The 19,781-nt window shown below is 32.0% G+C and overlaps 1 protein-coding gene across 1 annotated transcript; it reads right to left on the reverse strand.

Moving 5' to 3' along the window:
• Positions 1–1,623: 1,623 nt before the first annotated feature.
• Positions 1,624–19,241, reverse strand: LOC132722289 (twist-related protein 2-like). Its single transcript, XM_060706758.1, has 2 exons — positions 18,187–19,241; positions 1,624–4,752 (listed from the first exon to the last, which is right to left on the reverse strand). The coding sequence occupies exon 1, from the start codon at positions 18,901–18,903 to the stop codon at positions 18,232–18,234; it is 672 nt and encodes a 223-aa protein (XP_060562741.1). The 5' UTR covers positions 18,904–19,241; the 3' UTR covers positions 1,624–4,752; positions 18,187–18,231.
• Positions 19,242–19,781: the final 540 nt, after the last annotated feature.

Genomic DNA, 19,781 nt, shown 5'->3' on the forward strand with positions numbered 1-19,781 from the left:
CATTTATAAACTATATGTGTGAGCGTAATCCATTTTTTACCTCTTGACCTTGATATGAAAAAATTAAAACTTCCCAGAGAACTTACATACAAACGCTCTCCAACTCCCGTTGCTTTTTTAAAAGTTCATTCACTAATGAAGAAATGGCTTCTAATTTTTGGGGGTGTTTTGGCATATTTATGTCTTTTCCTTTGAGTTCTCAAGTAAAGCAATTTCGCATACTTTAAAATGAATAATATTTTCACCACAGACTTAAGAGCGAGTTTATTTAATTGGTCTTAAACTAAATCGAATTATTGTAAATAGCCTTGTACGTGTTTGCTCACACTAATTGGAGAATTTCCCTTTAATTGTTCTAAACAATCTGTGCCTTTTTCAAAATGAGCAACAGGTGGCCTCTCTCTATTCTGCAATATGCTAACTGTAACAGAATTACTTACACCTCCTTCATTACGATCAAGACAGAAAAATGATATATGCTTTTCTTTGTAAATTATAAGTGTCTCCAGTGAATAAAGTATTATCCACAGAGTCATCGTCAATACCAAGAACACTTTTATGCCTTCATCACCATCATCTCATTTTGATGATGATCATTACAATAAATCATCACTACCTCTGTCGTCACCGTTATCATCTTCGTTATCATTAACATCATCATTATCACCAACATCATTATCATTATCGTAGTCGTCATCGTCATAATAATTATCAAAGTCGTCGTCATAATCATGCTCATTACCATTATAAACATCATCATCATCATCATCATCATCATCAACAACAACAACATCATAGTTATCATGATTCATCGTCATCATCATAAACATTATTACAGTGGTCGTCGTCATCATCTTCATTACCATTACCAATTATCATCATCATCATCATGCCTATCATCATCACCATATCATCATTATCATCATAATCACCACTATCATCCATCATTTTATCATTAAAACTGAAGAAAGTTTCTTTTGAACTGAAGAATGGCTGCGGTTTCAGACAAAATATGTGTTTAAAATACATGTTCATAGCCATACTAACTCCCTAAAAGATGGAGTAAAGTTGTGCAGTTTTCAACACTTGTGCAACATTCAAAAGGCTGCGGTTTCAGACAAAATATGTGTTTAAAATACATGTTCATAGCCATACTTACTCCCTCAGAGATGGAGTAAAGTTTTGCAGTTTTCAACCGTTGTGCAACATACGAAAATATACGAATACATGTATACATCATTAAATATCGAAAAACGATAACTTCAGAAATAAGAAAATATCAGTTACTTCATTTTTGACATTTTATTATTTTGTTTCACTACAAACATTCATGGCAGTTAATATATAATACATGAATAACAATAAAATAGTTTTAATATATCATGAGAAAAGATACAAATTTATACATAAACATCTCTTACAAAACAAACATCAAAGAGTTGACTTATAAGTCATTTAACAAAGTTCGGCTTTATATCAGTTCCAAATTTATGTACATGGCTATAATTAGAACAGCTCTTGCAATGGACTTTACAAATCTTTTAAATTGGTCAAACATTTTTTTAAAAAATAAGGTATTCACTCGACAGTGTAATAATTCAACAATACATTTGTATATTTTTTTTATTAATATTTTGCGTAATTAAAACCTACAATAAGTAATTAACAAACGCCGACACAAAACTGTTCAGTTACATTTTACAAATGGGAGGCATGCCGTTCTTTTAGCATGTCCTTTTTAAAATAAATGCGGTATAATTTTTATGGGAGGTCAAACTTTTTGGGATACGGGGAATATGCGTGCTTTTCACTTTGTCTTGAAACTCGTAGCAATGTTGAAAATGCGTCTGTTAAGTAAATGTCCATTAGTTAATATAATTAAAGGAAACAGAAATGGCCGCCCATGACATTATATGTCGAGCCGCTTAATTCATTGAGAAAATGAAAATATGTTAATTTTAAACACCGTCAATTACTCGGTAGCTTAGACAGTTAGCTATGTTATAATATGATATTTGATTTCTTGAGAGGGGGTTAGCTCTGTTGAGTATCAAATGTATGCTGAAGAAAATATAAATTAACAATGCATTAGTGAAAATAGGCCTGTTGCTCATCAAAGAGGTGTCATTTGAATTCCTAACAACTGTTTTAACTGTTAACAGTGTAATAATACAAACATTTGTAGAGTTTTGGCAGGCAGCAGACAATACGTTTGAGGTCTGTTTATAAATGAATGGCAGTTTTTTTGGACAAGAAAATATTGACATCATATTAATATTTCTGTCATATATATATGAATAATACAGTATAGTTAATGGGCGTCAAACTGTGAGTGAGATATAGGAAAAATATATTACAAAAAAGGAGATCTGGATTGTCATGAACAAACTCATAAACAAAACAGTTTTTTTTGGAGGAAAATTAGTATATGAGCTACAACAGTAATGAGGTGCCTGTTTGTTTTACTTTTTGCGTTCAGTTACAGTATCTACAACTGTATTATCCTATAAAAAAGTAATACGATTTTCCCTCCGAAAAGATGACAAACTTAGGTTTCATAATGTTTCATGTTAGATTTAAAGCATGTTAAGTGCTTCTCACGTGCAGAAAGCAGACTTGGATGCAAAATGATTTGTCATAAAGTAGCAAAACGTAAACAAAGCGGTATTTTTGTGTTCCGACACCGAACAAAGTATCTAAATAATTACTATTACTTTACTGATAATAAAGCAAATGATGGGTCAGCTATAGACATATGACAAATTAGATTAGACAAAAATAAAAGCTTTTGAGCAATTAAAGAAATAGTTTATGGGCTTTTGAATAAAGTTAAAAAGTATGTAAATTATTATATAGATAAACCACAATAAAAGAGTTGTTGGAGTTTTTCATCCATTGTTCTTGTTTTATCATTTGCGACTTTGTAGATATTTTGTTTTAATAATATATCTTCTAAAAAACTTACATTGCAAACATAAACTTCAATTTGTTGTCGTATGGCGAAAGTTTTGAAATAATGAAAATAATGTAAATAAATATATTGGCTTTAAATTCCTGAATATAATTATAAATAATTCAAATACTAGTTCTTCTTTGAATTTTCTTCCCCTTGTAAGTTTGCTCTTATGAAAACTTTTATTTTTCAGGTTCTTGGTAGCCTAAATATATCAGAACACACAATGTTTTAAAGAGTTTTAAATAGAATTGACCTCAAAGGCATAATCTTTATGGCTGATTTGAAGTACTCACTCATGTAATTTCTAACCAAAGACGAAGAATTAAGATTAAATCAAGATTACTGCATGGGGACACGGTTCAATACGATCCACGTACAACTTTCTGCCTACCGTGAAAATAAATCGGATTCCATATTAATTTAGCATTAATTCAACAATTCAAGTGCTTTGTTTCGCATTTCTGCGCATCATTATTCTATACTGGACGGAAAAATGTAAGATGAATTCTTTCTATTTGTAAAATATGTTAAATTATTGCATATTCATTTCGTTAAATAAATTTACTTAAAAGTCACGATTTTAGTAACAAGTTGTTTTCATATTCTATAGTACGAGAATAGGTAAATTGGCAATATCGTGAATTTAAAACGGAATTTTAAATACAAGCCTTTAGTGTAACGGAAAGTTATTTATATTAATACAATGTATTATTCGTTAATATACAAAATTAATGTACATGAATTTCTTATAGAATTTAAACATTATTAGTGCGCAATAAGTATTGCCTATTTTCTTAATATAACATAATATTTCTTGAGTGCAACGTTTATACATTATAATTTATATTGATAAAGAAATATCATGAAACAATTAAGCAGAAAATAAAGAATGATTTGGTTAGTAAAAACAAAGAAATATTAATAATGTTTTAGGAACAATAATATATTCAATGCCCTGGTGTTTGGAATTTGTACGTTGACCCTAATTTATTTATACGTTAATAGAACGTACTGGTGAATAAATTCACTTATCATTTTAATATCGATGTGTATAAATAGAATATCCTACAAACATAAAAGATAGTGACGATAACGATATGACCAATTTGTTTCGTACAGATATTATACCCGCCATCCAACAGAAATAAGGCACACTGTTTCTCCAGCTGTGGTCATGTTGAGCTAACGCTACTGGTGGTAGACTGATTTTACAATTTCACAAGATCGCGCCGACACGCAGACAGGATGCCAGTCTGATTATCAGGAATATCTACATGTCCCATGTTAATACATAAACACTGTTTTTCACATTTTACTTATTGTCTCCTGGGGGGTAAAGATTTTTTTTTCAGTCATGTGGCCGATCAGGTTACAACAGAGGGTCAAACTTTGATAATCTTACAGGGTCACTGTGCCCGCAAACACAAGTGCAAAATGACCGTTTGCGTGTAACAAAAGTGGTCAAAACTGTGCACCCATTAACGTCAATACAATGTTCTTCTTTCTCGCAGAATGGCACTTTTTGTAGATATTTACAAGATTACATTTAGTGGCGTTGATTGTAAGTGTTTCCATCACAGATCGTAGATAACACGCTCGACACCGTTTATTGGCGTGCAACAGTTGTGAGTGTCAGAGATTGTGAACGATCTTGTCGTCTGCTACCAAAGAACAACTGGGACAGTCACAATCGTATACAGTCAACGGTTCCGATACGCCAGGTTTCATTTCGTGTTTTGTATGAACCGAAAGGTCCTTGCATCCTTCGGTCTTTTCGTCTTTCCTGTATATACACTCTGAAAATATATAGAATAAATATCTGTTTACAAATGGTACACAATTACTATCTATGAAAGAAAGAAATGATGTCATCTTTTGGCGCAAGGATGAACATTGCCAAGGCAAAGGACATTGCGCTTTAAACTATAATGTACATGTACAAAACCTTTTCTTCTGTATTGTATACACGTAAGCTAACGATTCTTTTCGTATTTATTAATTAATATTATGTCTTTTTCCGTTAAATCTAAGGCAAAAGAACTTTTATAGTGTCATATCTAAACAAGTTAAAATTAAGTACAAATCTTCATTTGCGAAATTGTAGAAGCGAAACTGACTTAACAAAACAACCAATGGCCAAGTTCAAAGAGTTGACGGGGAAGCATGTTGTTTAATCTATATTATAAATGACGTAATGGAATCAAGTCTTCTCAGAACTTTACTGAAATTAGCTCCCGCAGAGCTGAGGAGGTCTTTCTTTGATTTTCGTAGAACAGCGCAACTGTCCGACTATAATTAGCACTAGTGTATTTATGAACAGCTCTTAGAGTTTATTTTCTCAGTTAATGTTTGTATTTATGTACACCCCTCAGGACTGAAAACAAACATCTTTGATGTGATCTGAGGTCTAGGGCTTCAAACGACCAAGTTACTAATAGAACCAAAAATTCTAATTGGCTAAATTAACAAGTTTGTTAGGATAATAATTAATGATATGCCACGTCAGAAAATGTCCGACAAACGGCAGAAAGGCAGAATGTTCCCCTGACAACAGTCGTTTATAAACGTTTATTCTTGTAATCTTTTACTCATTTTTAAATATTTTAATTTAAGAAAGCGCACCGTCGCTATGGAGATTTTACTCGAAGTCTTAAATTCTTTAAATTTCTTTTTCATATTTTATAATCATAAGATTTGTTGAATAAATTCGTGGCCAACAAAAAAAGATGGTATAAGTAAATGAATAACAATTATATGTACATTAATTTTGTATTTTACTTGAGATGTAGCTGTATTTTTTTCTAATTATAGATTGTACAGCACTTAAAATGCTCAAAACATATTTTCTATGTTTCACGCAAACATATCATTGTTAAAATTGAACACAAACTTTGAAGTTAATATAAGAAAATATTTATGACAAGTAAGGTATCGAATCGCTCTTTTCGTTTATTTTTTATCCTTAGCTTATTACCAGAAGCTTAAGCACTTCAAAATGCATTCTGTTCAATGATAAATGCAGTTTAAAGGACCACAGTTTGGGAAAATGATATTTCTTGAAAAACCTAAAATTTGTTTCTTATTAAGACAGGAAAAACAACAATAACTGTGAGTGTTATAGCACTAAAAATCGACAGAATGTATTATATTGGGCAACTGTCAATTAGCACGTGAGAATATAAATATTAACTTGGAGAAATGACGTAAAAAACGAGTTTTGATGAAGTAGTGCAAAAAATAATACACTGAACATCAAAGCCCCGTTTGAAAAGCGAAGCTGTATTAACACCTGCTACATATATAAAACAGAAATATTGCAATCAGTTCTCGTCTTCAAATAAGCCATTTCCCGCGTGGAAATGAACGTTCAATTTCAGTTTTAACCGGAAGCAGTAAATTTTTTTTTTATTAATTTTTCAAACCTATAAAAATTAACGATATCGTTTTCACACTGCTGTAAGTACACGCTTTAAACAACTTGTGGAAACTGATTGTGGCGATAGCCTTTCGATTAGATCTCCTCTTAACAAGGTGAATATAATTCTTAATGTAAAATAAAAATGCTTATTGAACTAACAGTTTGTAATTCTTTTATTACATTCATGTCATACTCGCAATGTAACATTTTAAGAAGTAACAACAACATGTAAATTTCACTTCAAACTCACGAAGCATTTAGGTGCTGAGTGCCTCTGACAAACATCTGGCTGTTCAATCTATCAATTTTGAGCGATTTTTGAATGCCCGCACTATAAAGTCAATTAATTACGAACTTTCTTGAGTACGAACTGGAAGTTTTTAAAAGCGCCACCTGTCATTTTGCGTTTCCCAGTAACGCACGAGCTCCCAAAGAGACTGGTTCGTAAATAAGTAGATAAACAAATTGAATGAGACGCAATGAGCGGAAATGTGTGAAATTATAGCCAAGTATAAAAGTAAGAATAAATAAGCTGGGTCATTGATTACTCTCACAGTTGCTGTGAAGCAGCTGATGGGAAATTTATGACGGTGAAAAACGCAAATGCTTTGACACAAAGTGTCAGAAAAGTTCCAAGAAATGCACATATACACAATGATAAATTATTTGTCAAAATAAATGTTCTTTTATATGAACAATAAATCAATTATTAGCGATTTAATGCCTTGGTTGTCTGCAATACAAAAAACAACAACAAAACCTCTTTTCTGTAACATTTGCACACTAAAAAAACTGGGTGGCATTGAAATTAATGTAAATTCAACCAAAAAATGTCTAAATTACAAACAACAAGTAGAGTTCTTAATTGTTGCATGTAGTTAAATAAACACAGTATTTACCCTTAGAATTATATCATTTAACTCATTATAATGTTGAAAAGCATTAAGATAAATGTTAAAGTATACAAAATCATTTTGAGGCTGCCAAGATTCGAGATGGATTATTGACAACCATCCTTTTGCATGTTCAGTTAATGTATAAAAATAAATGAGAGCTGGAGATTTCAGCTTGCCGCCACTTGAAGGCCTCTTACTTAATGGCATTTATAATGTATTTTTATGAAGTTTCATACCATTAGTCATGGAAAAAACTGAACTGCAATTAACCCGACATTTAATGAATTATTTACGAGCGTTCCTTTCCATCTCAACCAATATTCGGTCACTTTCTCCAAAAATTCCAACAATTTGGTTTTTGGCTCAGGCGAATAAAAACTTTTATAGACATATTGATTTAAATAAATCCGTTAATGGGCACATTAAAAGGGCTCCCTCTGCCGTTGGCCAGTTCAGACATTAGCTAAAATTCTGAAAATTTGGCTACAGCCATTATAATTTGCCTAAGGAAATTCTTATTCTGCTACATGTATTATTATGTTATGCTATTCTGAACAAATTTTATAAGAAATTTTACAATCTGGCTGAAAAGAATTTGTAACCCTGTTTTATATACACGTGAATTCATATTTGTTCTGAAAAAAGGCTCTAACATTTTTGCTCTCAAGCCCACACCTAACAACGAGCCAAGGTACATTGCACCCCTTAGCATAAAGGTTTAAAAAGCCCTCTTTTGTGTTGTAGATTGAACCGTTAACTTTGAAATCATGATCTGTATGTATACGCTCATAATTTTGGAACGACCAAATTATATACAAAAGAACATGAACATATTGCACTAGACTAAGATCTAAATGAAAACGCACTTTTTGCAAAATGTTGATATTTTTTTAACCTAAACCTAAACCTAAACCAAAAAACGTGTTTATTTTTTGTTCAAACAACAACAACAACAGTAAATAGCGTTAGGTACAAATTAGCGAAGCCATGTCAAATTCTACAATAGTAAGATATTCTGCGCTACATGCTTACGTAATTGCATGCATTTGAAACGTCACTTCGAGTCAAAGAAGGCGTTTTCTAAGACGTTGCAGGCATAATACTAATTACAAAATATTACGTTCATACCAAACCATTCACCAGCCAAGTGACTGTAGCAGAATTTTAAGGAAAAAAATGTTTCAATCATGGCGACTCGCTTTTCAAAGTTTCTTGAGAATTTGTGTCTTTTTTATGAGATAAACTCTCAAAATACAAGAAAAATATCTTTTACAATCTGGAGAGATAATTATTTCTGCTGTTTGTTTTCGAGAGACGTTTAAAATTTGCGGAAAAGACATTTAGTCTTTTTAACGGTGTCTGAGTCACGTGCGATGGTGACTTTAACAGATGTCGTTGATGTCATTTCCTGTATACGTATGCGGAGTCCTTCTGGAGCAGTCGTTAAATAAAGTATTGGAATTCAACACCCTGCGTTGTTAATGGTCCCTTTACGGGTCATTTAAAGGAAAGCGTGGAACCATTCTACGGTCAGGTGATCATAGATGAAGTCTCGAAGAAATGGATTCTCATTTTTACTGTTATCCCATATACTTTACTTTATACTTTACTTTATAACGAAAACATTTCAATCCATCGTGCATGCTTTAAAGATTAAACTTGTATTCTGGTAAACGATTTATTATTTAAAAAGATATTTTGATTTTCAAAATATTCTTTTTATTCTAAAACGAGGCTATAATATTAATTTCAATAGCTTCCGTTAGCAACACTTGAGTCTGAATGGTCGAAAGGATTTTTGCATATAGTAGGCATATTTAATGTGATGATTAAGAGTTTCCTAAAATCAAACTTCTAAAGATTCTCTTATCGTCTCTTTTTACCTCCTCTTCTAAACAATTGAAGAGTATCGGACCAGTACCGGTGCAGGTAATTAAGATCGCACGCGCCCAAACTCATGTCCGGCCATTAACATGTACTTATTTTGTAAGCCTATAATGTAAGGTCAGTATAAAGAGATACTTGAGTACTCTAAGATGCCTTTGAAGTGTGGCCGCGGATGGGTACATTTCTATTTCATGCTTTAATGAAAGATAAGTACTGGAAACGGGAACCAGACTTCTACGTTCTAATTTCAACGCATGCACCGATATAATTGACGATAATCAACACCCTGACATTGGAACTTAAAAGGTAGCCAAAGTGCTTTGCATTGGTTTGCTTTCAATGTTTTAAGATGTTATATAGATTTCGTTTTTTTTTTCAAGTAATCGAACATCTTTCCTAAAATCTTTCTTAATGTTCTAGTTAAGAAATAACCCATATAAGAAAACGACAGAAAGGACTTTTTATATAAATTATCTTTGTGAATTATTATTGTAGATTACAATTTTTTTTCCATACGTCAGTTTTGGCGTCAATACCCTGTCAAAAAATATAATCAAAACTAAAGGACTGTCAATTTTTTCCAAATATACTAAGTAACTGAGAAAGCTGGTTGCCATATTTTCCTAAGAAGAAATGCATGTACATTGTTATTATCATAACATGTAACCTAATTACTAAATGCTCTAAGACAACAATAGAAGTGCTAGACCTTTACATGATCACTATCTTAATTGCCGAGGTAATCCGATTACATTTTCCGAATACGAAACTGTGGCTTAGAGCTTCTGTGAGAAGAGTTAATCGGCACATATCTTGCACGTGAGCAGCTGCAGACGAACGAACGCGTTAACATTTTTTATCATCGTCTAAAGCGAGAGGTTTCTGTTCGTGTAATTAGAATAATTATGACAATAATGAATTGGCAGTTACGAAAAGTTCGCTACAAATGCCAACAGTCCATTCTCCACTAACCTTAGTTTCGTATCTTCCACGTTTTGCAAATTGATTCACTGATAATGATTTGCATTTGGCTTTGTTTGTCTTTCTCAATTTGTTTATAATGATTTGCATTTGACTTTGCTAATCTTTCTTAATTTGTTTGTCTTGCAATGAATAATAAATACGTCATTGCTTTCAAGTCATATTTAACCATCAGGAGATAAGACTTTGCCACCAGGACAGAGTCGGACCAGCTTGCATCCAGACTTTATACTGCAACCCAAATAACTTAAAATATCCATCCTGAAAATCCCAAACTCAATCGTGGACAATTATAAAAATAGAAGCTGGACAAATCCATTTTGGTTTGAGGGTAAATAATTGATATAATGAAACGATATGCTCGATTATAACAATGGAATAAGCTCATCCATTTGTCTGATAGTAACATTAGCCTGGCAATGTTGTCTAATTGCCCAGACATTCCAATATTGTGGACACTAATTGATATGTAATCAAGTATGAATTATCGGAGCACGAGAGTGTTCCTGCAGCAGAAACAACTGGCGTTGATTGCTTATGAACAATCCTTGTACATTAGGAAGTTATCTAGCCATCCGTTCCGTTTTTTTTGTTATGACGTGTTATGTCACAGGCCAATTAAATGCCAGTACGTAACACGTGATAATAAATCTATGTAGAAGATTTTAAAAAATCATCGTTTCCGTTCCTGACGTCACGTCCATTTCATCATAAGCAACATAGCCTTCTTGAAAACATGGCAATATTTTGTAAATATTGGTGGTAGCAAGAAAAAAGCCTGTATGATCATTGCTCTTGTTTACAATAATACATATGTACAAGTAAAACAAAAAGAAAAGCCTCTTGTTTACAATATAAAACAAACCGTTGCCTAGATTTGAAGGAAAACTTTATGACAATTGTTTTTTCAGTATTCTGTCGGAATTTCGCGATAGTTTATGCCCAGCGTAACTCAATAATATAGTTTTAACATTATAACAAAACATACTTGAACGATAATTTTCGTGCCATTATTTCTGTAGGAGGCACCGCTGCGTACGAAAATCTCATAGCAGTATTATTACGATGTATTTATGAATGAATTCTCGTATGTAATTTGCCGCCGTAGCACCTGATGTCAACTCGTTATTTAACGTTCTCATATAAACGTATACATATCTTCAATAATATACCGAATGCATGAAAAAATAAAACATTATTACACTTTTTATAAGTCTTTAGTAAAAGCCCAGTTTTAAGAGGTGGGTTAAATTAAGTCTCGTATACGATTTTCCTAGCCGTTAAAACTTAATAGCTTACAGCTGCTCTCCATTAAAAAACTCCCCCAAATTTTAGTACAACAGTAATAGTTATATGATTTTCGAGTAGTCTGTATTTTAACGTGTGAGTTTACGCGGCTCAAGTGTGACTTCCTGTCTTTTCCGAGTAGAAAAAAAACCCCGAAAACATATATTACAAAGTACGCTGGTTTTCTCTCCCCCCCCCCCCTTCCGACACAGATAATGGTACACATTTCCATTCCAAACATATAATTTAGTTATCAAGATATCTATTTTGTTCGAAAGCTCTTTTTGTTGGTTAAATAGATATCTTTTTTCAAAGAATTGGTGTTAACTCAGGTTAATCGGTTCCGTATAAGCGCAACTACTTTTTTTATTAGTACGCTAATTGAGACTGCTAAATAAATACAAAAGAACAACGTTGTGCTCCATAGAAATACATAACATAATTTGAAACTTAGTTTGAAATTTATTCCAAGAGAAATTGCTTAAATGCACTGATTAGTTCTGTACTAACGTACACGATTTAACATAATTTCATGATCTTTAAAATTTATTTTACCTTACACTATAACCAGGGTCCTTGAAATTCTATTTTAAAGACCTAGTAATAACTGACTTTTGTACACAATTTTGGTGACGTCTTCAAAAAGGGAATTTAAGTGTTATTCCAATTCAAATATTTTTGCCATACTATGTGAGCTTCGCTTTTCTGTATATTTCTTTACAAAACAGTTATAATATAACAATAAGTCAATGGTATACGCAGATTTCTCTATTAAGATGTGTTCTGTACTTTTCAATATAAAAGCATACATTTTATTGGTAGAAAATGAAAACGATTCTCATGAAATTTAGTAACATAAATGGTTATCAAAATCAAAGAAAAGAAAATGGCATTGTACAATAAACTAATATACTTTTAATGTACTTTTGTTACATTTAGAGTTTACATTACGTTATAGATAAAAAAGTATTTTTTCTCTTCTTCGTTTTCTATTCCAACCACGTGACACCTATTCCAACCACGTGACACCTGATAAAACAAATTTATCATACAGGTGCCATTAGTTACAAGATTTAAACACATTTTTATCAAAACACTAAATATCATTTGATTGGCAAGGTATCCAAAGAGTGTTGGGTTTTCTCTTTCGGAAGCACAAACCTATACGCCATAGATCTAGGTCTAATTACAAGGAGCAAAAAATAACATGTTTATTTTTCGATTTCATCAAGATTAAGTGGAATATATTTGAATGACTTAAACAAACGGGTAATTGGAGACTTTGGGAATAAATGTATGTGAAATGACGTAGTGTAAAGAATAAGTGTAACAATTTTTAAATATACAATTCTTTGAGTAAAAATCGAATTTGAATCTGTCATATATTAAAAGGCAGGAACAAAGAATTTTTCACATATATGGTTATTTTCATTCGTGTTTATTCATGTTTTATTCATACAGGCTAATTTTAGCACGTCCCTATCACTGAGTAAAACGATATAAATATAACGAAAATGTTAAAATAATTTTATATATTTTTGGGGTTCGTGTGTGCAATATCACACAAAATACCCAATATAATGAAGCAACTAAATTTCTTTTATGTACAAAGGCCAGATCACATTTAATAAACTCGTTTTCTTACTATATTGTACTTTTGTGTGCTAGAAAACATACGCGCCAGTTTGAATCACGAAGCCTTTCAAAATATGTAAGACCAAAAGACCACGATAGCAATGTACATTTTAATGATTAGTTTTTCTTTTGAGCTCAAAAAACCACCGAAGCTTAAACGAGCAAATAAAGTTTGATTTTCCCTTGTTGAAAGTGCTTTTTCTTTCTATACTTTTGGACAAGGGTACGTAGAATTATCCGTGGCGCCGAATGTTAAACTAGGCTAATGCGGTGAGTGATTGAGCGACTTTGTGAACGTAGGGCGAAATGTCAAGAAAAATTTCCGGAACGCTGGATGGCATGAGTTAATAATTGAACAGAAATGGGGGAAAAAGTATTCACAGCTAACGCCACGTCTCCACAGAAAGCATGTTCTTCATCTAAAGACTCATATTTAACTGTCTTGAAAAACAATCCGAGAAACACCTTGTTCACGCACCTGTAACTTAATTAACTAAAGATTTCGCTTCTCCTAAAAGACATGACAACTCTACGCGGATTACAGAAACCGGGCATCTGTTTCATATTAGATTGAATGATTTTTTCGAGATTTGTCGCATTCCCTCACAACCCTCTTTTCCCAAAAGAAAATCCCAATATTGTTCATTTAACACTATTTTAAAATCATATTCTTTAATACAGCGTTGTTTGTGCATTCAATGCACGCGTTGCTTTCCCGCCATTTTATACAAACTTTTATATAAACTATATATTACCATACATAACTGAAAGACACTATCATATTTTGTTTCATATAGATGTACTGGCCAAGCTTTGAATTTCTAACAGTCCATTCAAAGTTAAAATGTCTTTCTTTCTTAAATATGATAAACTCTTGACCTTGTCACGCAACATTGCAGAAATTTGAATACATGGGCTTCGTTGTTAAAACTTTTCAACCTGTTTGGCTATTTCGAATTGGACCAAAATGACTTTAAAACTACTGTTGACGAAGGTTCATTGTATTCAGAAAATCAAAGTTATTTTCTTATTAAATTGTTTTGGTCGGTATGTAATAACCCTCTACTGTTTAATTTTACTTGGCTTATAAGCAAGTGTTTATAAGTAAATCCTAAGCAATACACTATTTTTGCGGTCCTTTCATGTTTAATCGCATTAATCAAGTACATTTTTCTGACTCTCTTACAACTCGTAACTTTCCAGCTAGCAACTTGGTCTTTTTATTGGAGAAGTGACCGCGAAATACCCAGGTATTAAGTATCTTTAAAGATTTCCGTAATTTATTACTTTTAACGCGGTCCGTCGGCGAAATCTCCACATTAGAGTTTGGCATTACATACGGTGCCCCGCTGCGTCGTCTCACGGAAAACTCGTGCACTGCAGGATCTTATTTTTCAGATTGACTTCGGTGTCATAGAATAGTCCTGAGAAGAAAACCAGGCAGAATCTCCAAAGTGTAAAATAAAATGAGTTTAATTTCTCATACAACTGAACGTAACTCTACCATTTCTTATCATTTTCAAGTACAATGTATTACAGATATAAATGTATATAAAATCGTAAAATAAATTTCATAAGGTTATTCGTGTAGATAATCAACATAAAGGATTGTTCGTGAATACCGTTTAATTTGGAAACGTATGTTGTTTCCCTTTAAAGTGATATTGTCATACAATTTCACTTGTAGATGCGGCCAAACATGGAAGTACAGCAGAAATAGCCACTGATACACGTGACAATGACGGGACATTTAAGTGAATTGGTCTATAAGAGAAGGTCTGTAATATAATAAAGTTATTATGTTGATAGTATTTAGTATCGGACTGGCTAATTATATTTGAATGTTGTTGGTAAGTAAGATACACCTGATCTGATTTAACATACATGCATATTCATATAGTAGATAATAATTTGTTCTAGAACAGAATATTATTATTCATCATATTTAAATGTTCATACTAAATCGCTTATGTTAATGTTCATACTCAATCACTTAAAACTTTATCAACCTTTTTTTCAAGCAATACTTTTTTAAGAATATCCAAATGATACATTTCTGTTATTTTTTTATTATCAATATTTGAAATGTGCCCATTGTAAACCAATGCACTTTAAATGTATGGAATTTTCCTTTAAGAAAAAAGGAAAGAATTAGAAGAAAGAATTATGCTTGGTTGGCGTTGCTTATTAATTTTGTCATTGTATTATGAATAGTATAACATAATTTACAAATTCCTATGTTTTGCCTATGTTAAAATTAGGCAGTATGCAGAATGCAGAAATTTTTATGGTCCCCTCACTCCAATACAGTTGAAACTGTATATTAATTTCAAACGATAATTTGGTTCTATTTTCAAATGCACGTGAAATCCATTCAAATTCTAAATGGGTAATAAAAAGAAAATTTCACTTATCTTAAAGAACCCAATTTGACATTTTGGAGATAACCCATTGCACGAGCTGATCTATCTCCCATTTACATTAACAGATACGAGTAGTAATAAAGACAGGCGATATTCATCTTACACTGTCATTTTCAGAAAGATAAAAGTGAATTTACTAATCCAGTAAGGTACGAGGGAATTGAGATCGCCGTGGGGATTTGTTTACTTTACGAGTATTTCGGCGGCAACATTTCAAATACAGTAATAATTCCCATAAAATACAGCTCAAGTTATTAGCAGTGAATTTATTAATTCACATTCGTCGTAATTGAATGTTGGATTTGGGAAACACATAGTATTGTCATGGCTTATTTAGTAATAAATATGCACGAGATTTCGTGCAGGTTTTTGCATTGGTAAGCCGTTTTATTGGACATAAACAAACTACCATAATAATACGCAGCAATTTCATTAAAACAGGAATTTTAGAATTTTTTTTTTTGTATTTATTTATTTATTAAGATTATATCTTATTACTTAAGGCTTTAAGCGTCCCTAGAAACAATTTGACTAAAAATCATGTGATGTGTAAAATTGCCATCCATTATTTACAATTACTAATATACATTGTATAATACTAATTAACTCCAACATGGATTATATTTAGTAACTTTTTTAAATTAGATTTTCTTATATAACAGTTAAATATATTAATGTATGATTTGTAAGTATAAATTTTAAATGAATTATTGTCCACTTGATTTTTTTACAGTATTTATGCCGAAAAAAATGAATCAGTGTTAAAATACAAGACAATATATTTCTTTTTATAGAACTTTAAAGAACATGTTTTATTATACAAAAATTCCTTGAAAATAACAGTAGTTCTATGTCATTACGGATTACGCATGTATATACATTTATCTATGTAAAACATTTTTATGATGATTGATATCAAATGGTTTTTACATAAATGATAATAATGATAATTATTATAATATAATAATATAATGATGATGATGATGATGATGATGATGATGTTGTTGTTATTGTTGTTGTTGATGATGATGATAATACATATAATATAATGATGATGATGATAATAATAACAATAATAATAATTGTAATAAATTATATAATGTTTATGATTATGAAAAAAGAAGGGAAGAAGAAGAAAAAGATGATGATGTTGATGATGATAAAAAATAAATAATAATAACTATAATAATGATAATAAAATAAATACATTAACAGCAAACTGATAACAAATATCATCGAAGCATCTTCATAAATGAAATGTGTGATTATGTGTAATATTTGATATAAATGGGTGTCAAATTGATGCACATGTTTCATGAAACGTTGATAAATAGTCAATATTTTGTAAATTGTTCAGACATGTCTTATTTTAAATTATTAAATTATTTGATAGAAAATAGTAAAAAAAAAATCAAAACATAACTTTGGTATCTCTTTTTTTATCCCTTTTTGTTAAAAATAAAGCACAATAAAACTAAAACATGTACATGGTTAATACACATAATTTTTGATAGATTATTAATATTATAAATATTGATGCGCATTAGATTTTCAAAAGCAAATATCTGTTTTGAAATATTTTTATAACTGTAGACAGAGTATATCTCCGTCGCCGGGGATCTACTTTCTGTTAGCCCCACAAAGCCAAGAAAATCTTTGAAAATCAACGTAAATATGCATGGGAATTTTTCTTTTAATCTTCATAATCAGAGGGAAATCACAGGGTAATGAGATATCAGAGATCTGATTCCCACATTTCCTTTTATTTTCCGAGATATTTCTCGATTACCGTGGTTAAAAACATTGCGCAGGGATATTTTTCGTGCAAAAATCACGCTGTGTTAAAATCACGTTGCGCATTATGCAGTAAATGTTATATAATCCAAACAAAAAATGATCTTGATCGCCATCTGACAAATTTACATCAAGATTAGTATCAGCAATAGGGATTGTTTCTTGATTTGATAAATTATGTACTGGTCACAGTGACAGCATTTTGCTGATAAGCCATCGACGCGAGCTAGCAATCACCTGTGAGATTGTTGATGCAAAGTCGTTTGTCTTTGAACTTGTTTTATAAATAAATATATTTGATATTTTAATGACGCGAAGAATGCAATTCCATTTGAGTACAATACATATTTTCAATATTTAATATCAGTAGCAATTTTCATTTTTGTATTTTTATTTAGATGCAAAATTATTAAGACAATGCCTTTTAAAATGAAGAATAAAAATATTAAATATTATTTCGTAAATCGGAAAGTTGGAAATCAAGATTTTAGAAGATATATTTTCACCCTTCCATCATTTTATGAATTGTAATCACGATGGGTAATCGGAGAGCTCACATCTCGAGTCACGGCGGGTAGTCAGATATTAAATGATAAATTGGAATTCAGGCGGGAAACTTTGACGTCTGTAGAGGCAAACTCTACGGTTTGTTAAAAAGTATTGCAATCATTCGACTCAACTGATTCAAATGTATAAACCACGAGGAAAAAGTTGTTAATGTATTTTCGTTTTTAATAATAAAAATACAGTACATGAATTAAAGTTGGTATGCCACTTGAAAAAGAAATCGCCTGTATCTTAATTTTTGCCATTTAACATTTTATTACATACACATAAATACAGATATAGATTAATAACTTATATACGTAAATTACAACTTAAAGAGTTCATATATAGATAAAAACTCACCATTTGATATGAATAAATAAGATGACGTCATGGCCGCACGTGCTGTCAGTGAGTTGGCAGTGACCAGGCCCCTTCCATTCTCCACACAGAGAAAGCATAACTGAGTCTTTCATTGGCAACATAGTTACAACTGGACATCTTAGAGTCACTAAGAATGTCATCGTTTCTTAACACTTGATATAAGAAGTCAATATATCTTGTCGCTAATTTAAGAGTTTGTATTTTGCTAAGCTTGTCAGACGGAAGTGTTGGAATGATTGTTCGTAGCTGGGTGAAAGCGTCGTTAAGACTCTGAGTACGTTGTCGCTCCCGGACGTTTGCCATGCATCTTTGTGTTTGCAGATCTTCCAAAGACTGGGGACCTTTCCGCCTCTTTTTCGACCCATTTTCACTTCCGTCCATTGAACCGTCTGGGGACGACACATTTTCAACACTGTCACTTCGTCTGCTGAACTTCCGCTTCTTTGGTTGTGTTCGTCCTTTGAGAGACTGGTTATCACTTTCGTCACTAAGGCTATATTCGGTATGCTCTTGTTTTATTGAAAAGTCCAAATGTTGATGCGCAAATGAAGCGAACTGTTGTAATTGCTGGTGGGTGGGGTGATGTTCGTTCAGATATTGGTGTTTGGTCAAATGTGGTAACGGTGGCGTGTTTTCCATACCGGAATTTGTGTCCGATTCCTTCTTGTCCATCTGGAGAGTATGGTCCGGAATCATACTTCTAAAAACTGCTTAAATGTTTCTTAATTTTAAGTTTGTTCAAATTTATGACGCTTATATTCAAAAACTATTGTCCTAGCTTAAATTCAGATTTACATGAAAAAAAAAATGTAAACACAAATTATCAAAGTAGTTTCGTATGTCTTCAATTATCACTAATTATCACCAATACATCACTAATTCCACCTTTCGCACGACACGGATGATAAAAATCAAAAACACAACTTTCCCCCGAATGTTACTAATTTTAACTCCACGTGCAGAAATTGAGCGTTAACTCTATGCGAACGTTATAAGACAGTACCTCCACGGAGATGTTGGAGTGATTTTTTCATTTTTCTATTTCCAGAAATATATATGAGAAAATGCTACCAAAATCTTAGTGGGCGGAGTTAGCGTTCAGAGATTACCTCTAAGAAGCATTCTGCGCATTGCTTATGCCAGAGAAGTGTCAATCAAAACAGCGGGGCGTTTCGCGCATGACAAATGGCGTCTCGGATTACGTTTCCCGTACCGGCGTGCGGCTTCGTGGTGATAAGGCATAGCACTTCTTCTGCATTTGTAATTGGTGATCAAAATGAATCAAACAGAGTCATAAATTACTCAGACTTTGTTTTCACGTTGCATGTAACAGCATGTAGCACGGGTCTGTTTATACCAGTACGACAAAATACGCATTACACAAAAATATATACAGAACGTATTTTACGAACAAAATACCGTATTGCAAGTAATATATATATATATATACATAATCAATTAAGACACATTTACAATTTATTCAAATATAGGTAAATTTGCTTCAAAACAATTTATATGCTTTGAAATAAAATTCATGTTCACATAACCTAATTTGGAAAAGACTGCGCCGATTT

The sequence above is a fragment of the Ruditapes philippinarum genome, unplaced genomic scaffold, assembly GCF_026571515.1.
Source record: "Ruditapes philippinarum isolate M1 unplaced genomic scaffold, ASM2657151v2 ctg3243_1_1_1_1, whole genome shotgun sequence".
NCBI lineage: Eukaryota > Metazoa > Mollusca > Bivalvia > Venerida > Veneridae > Ruditapes > Ruditapes philippinarum.

Excerpts from the sequence above, each read along its gene's own strand:
- LOC132722289 (XM_060706758.1), bottom strand. The coding sequence starts at position 18,903 with ATGATTCCGGACCATACTCTCCAGATGGACAAGAAGGAATCGGACACA.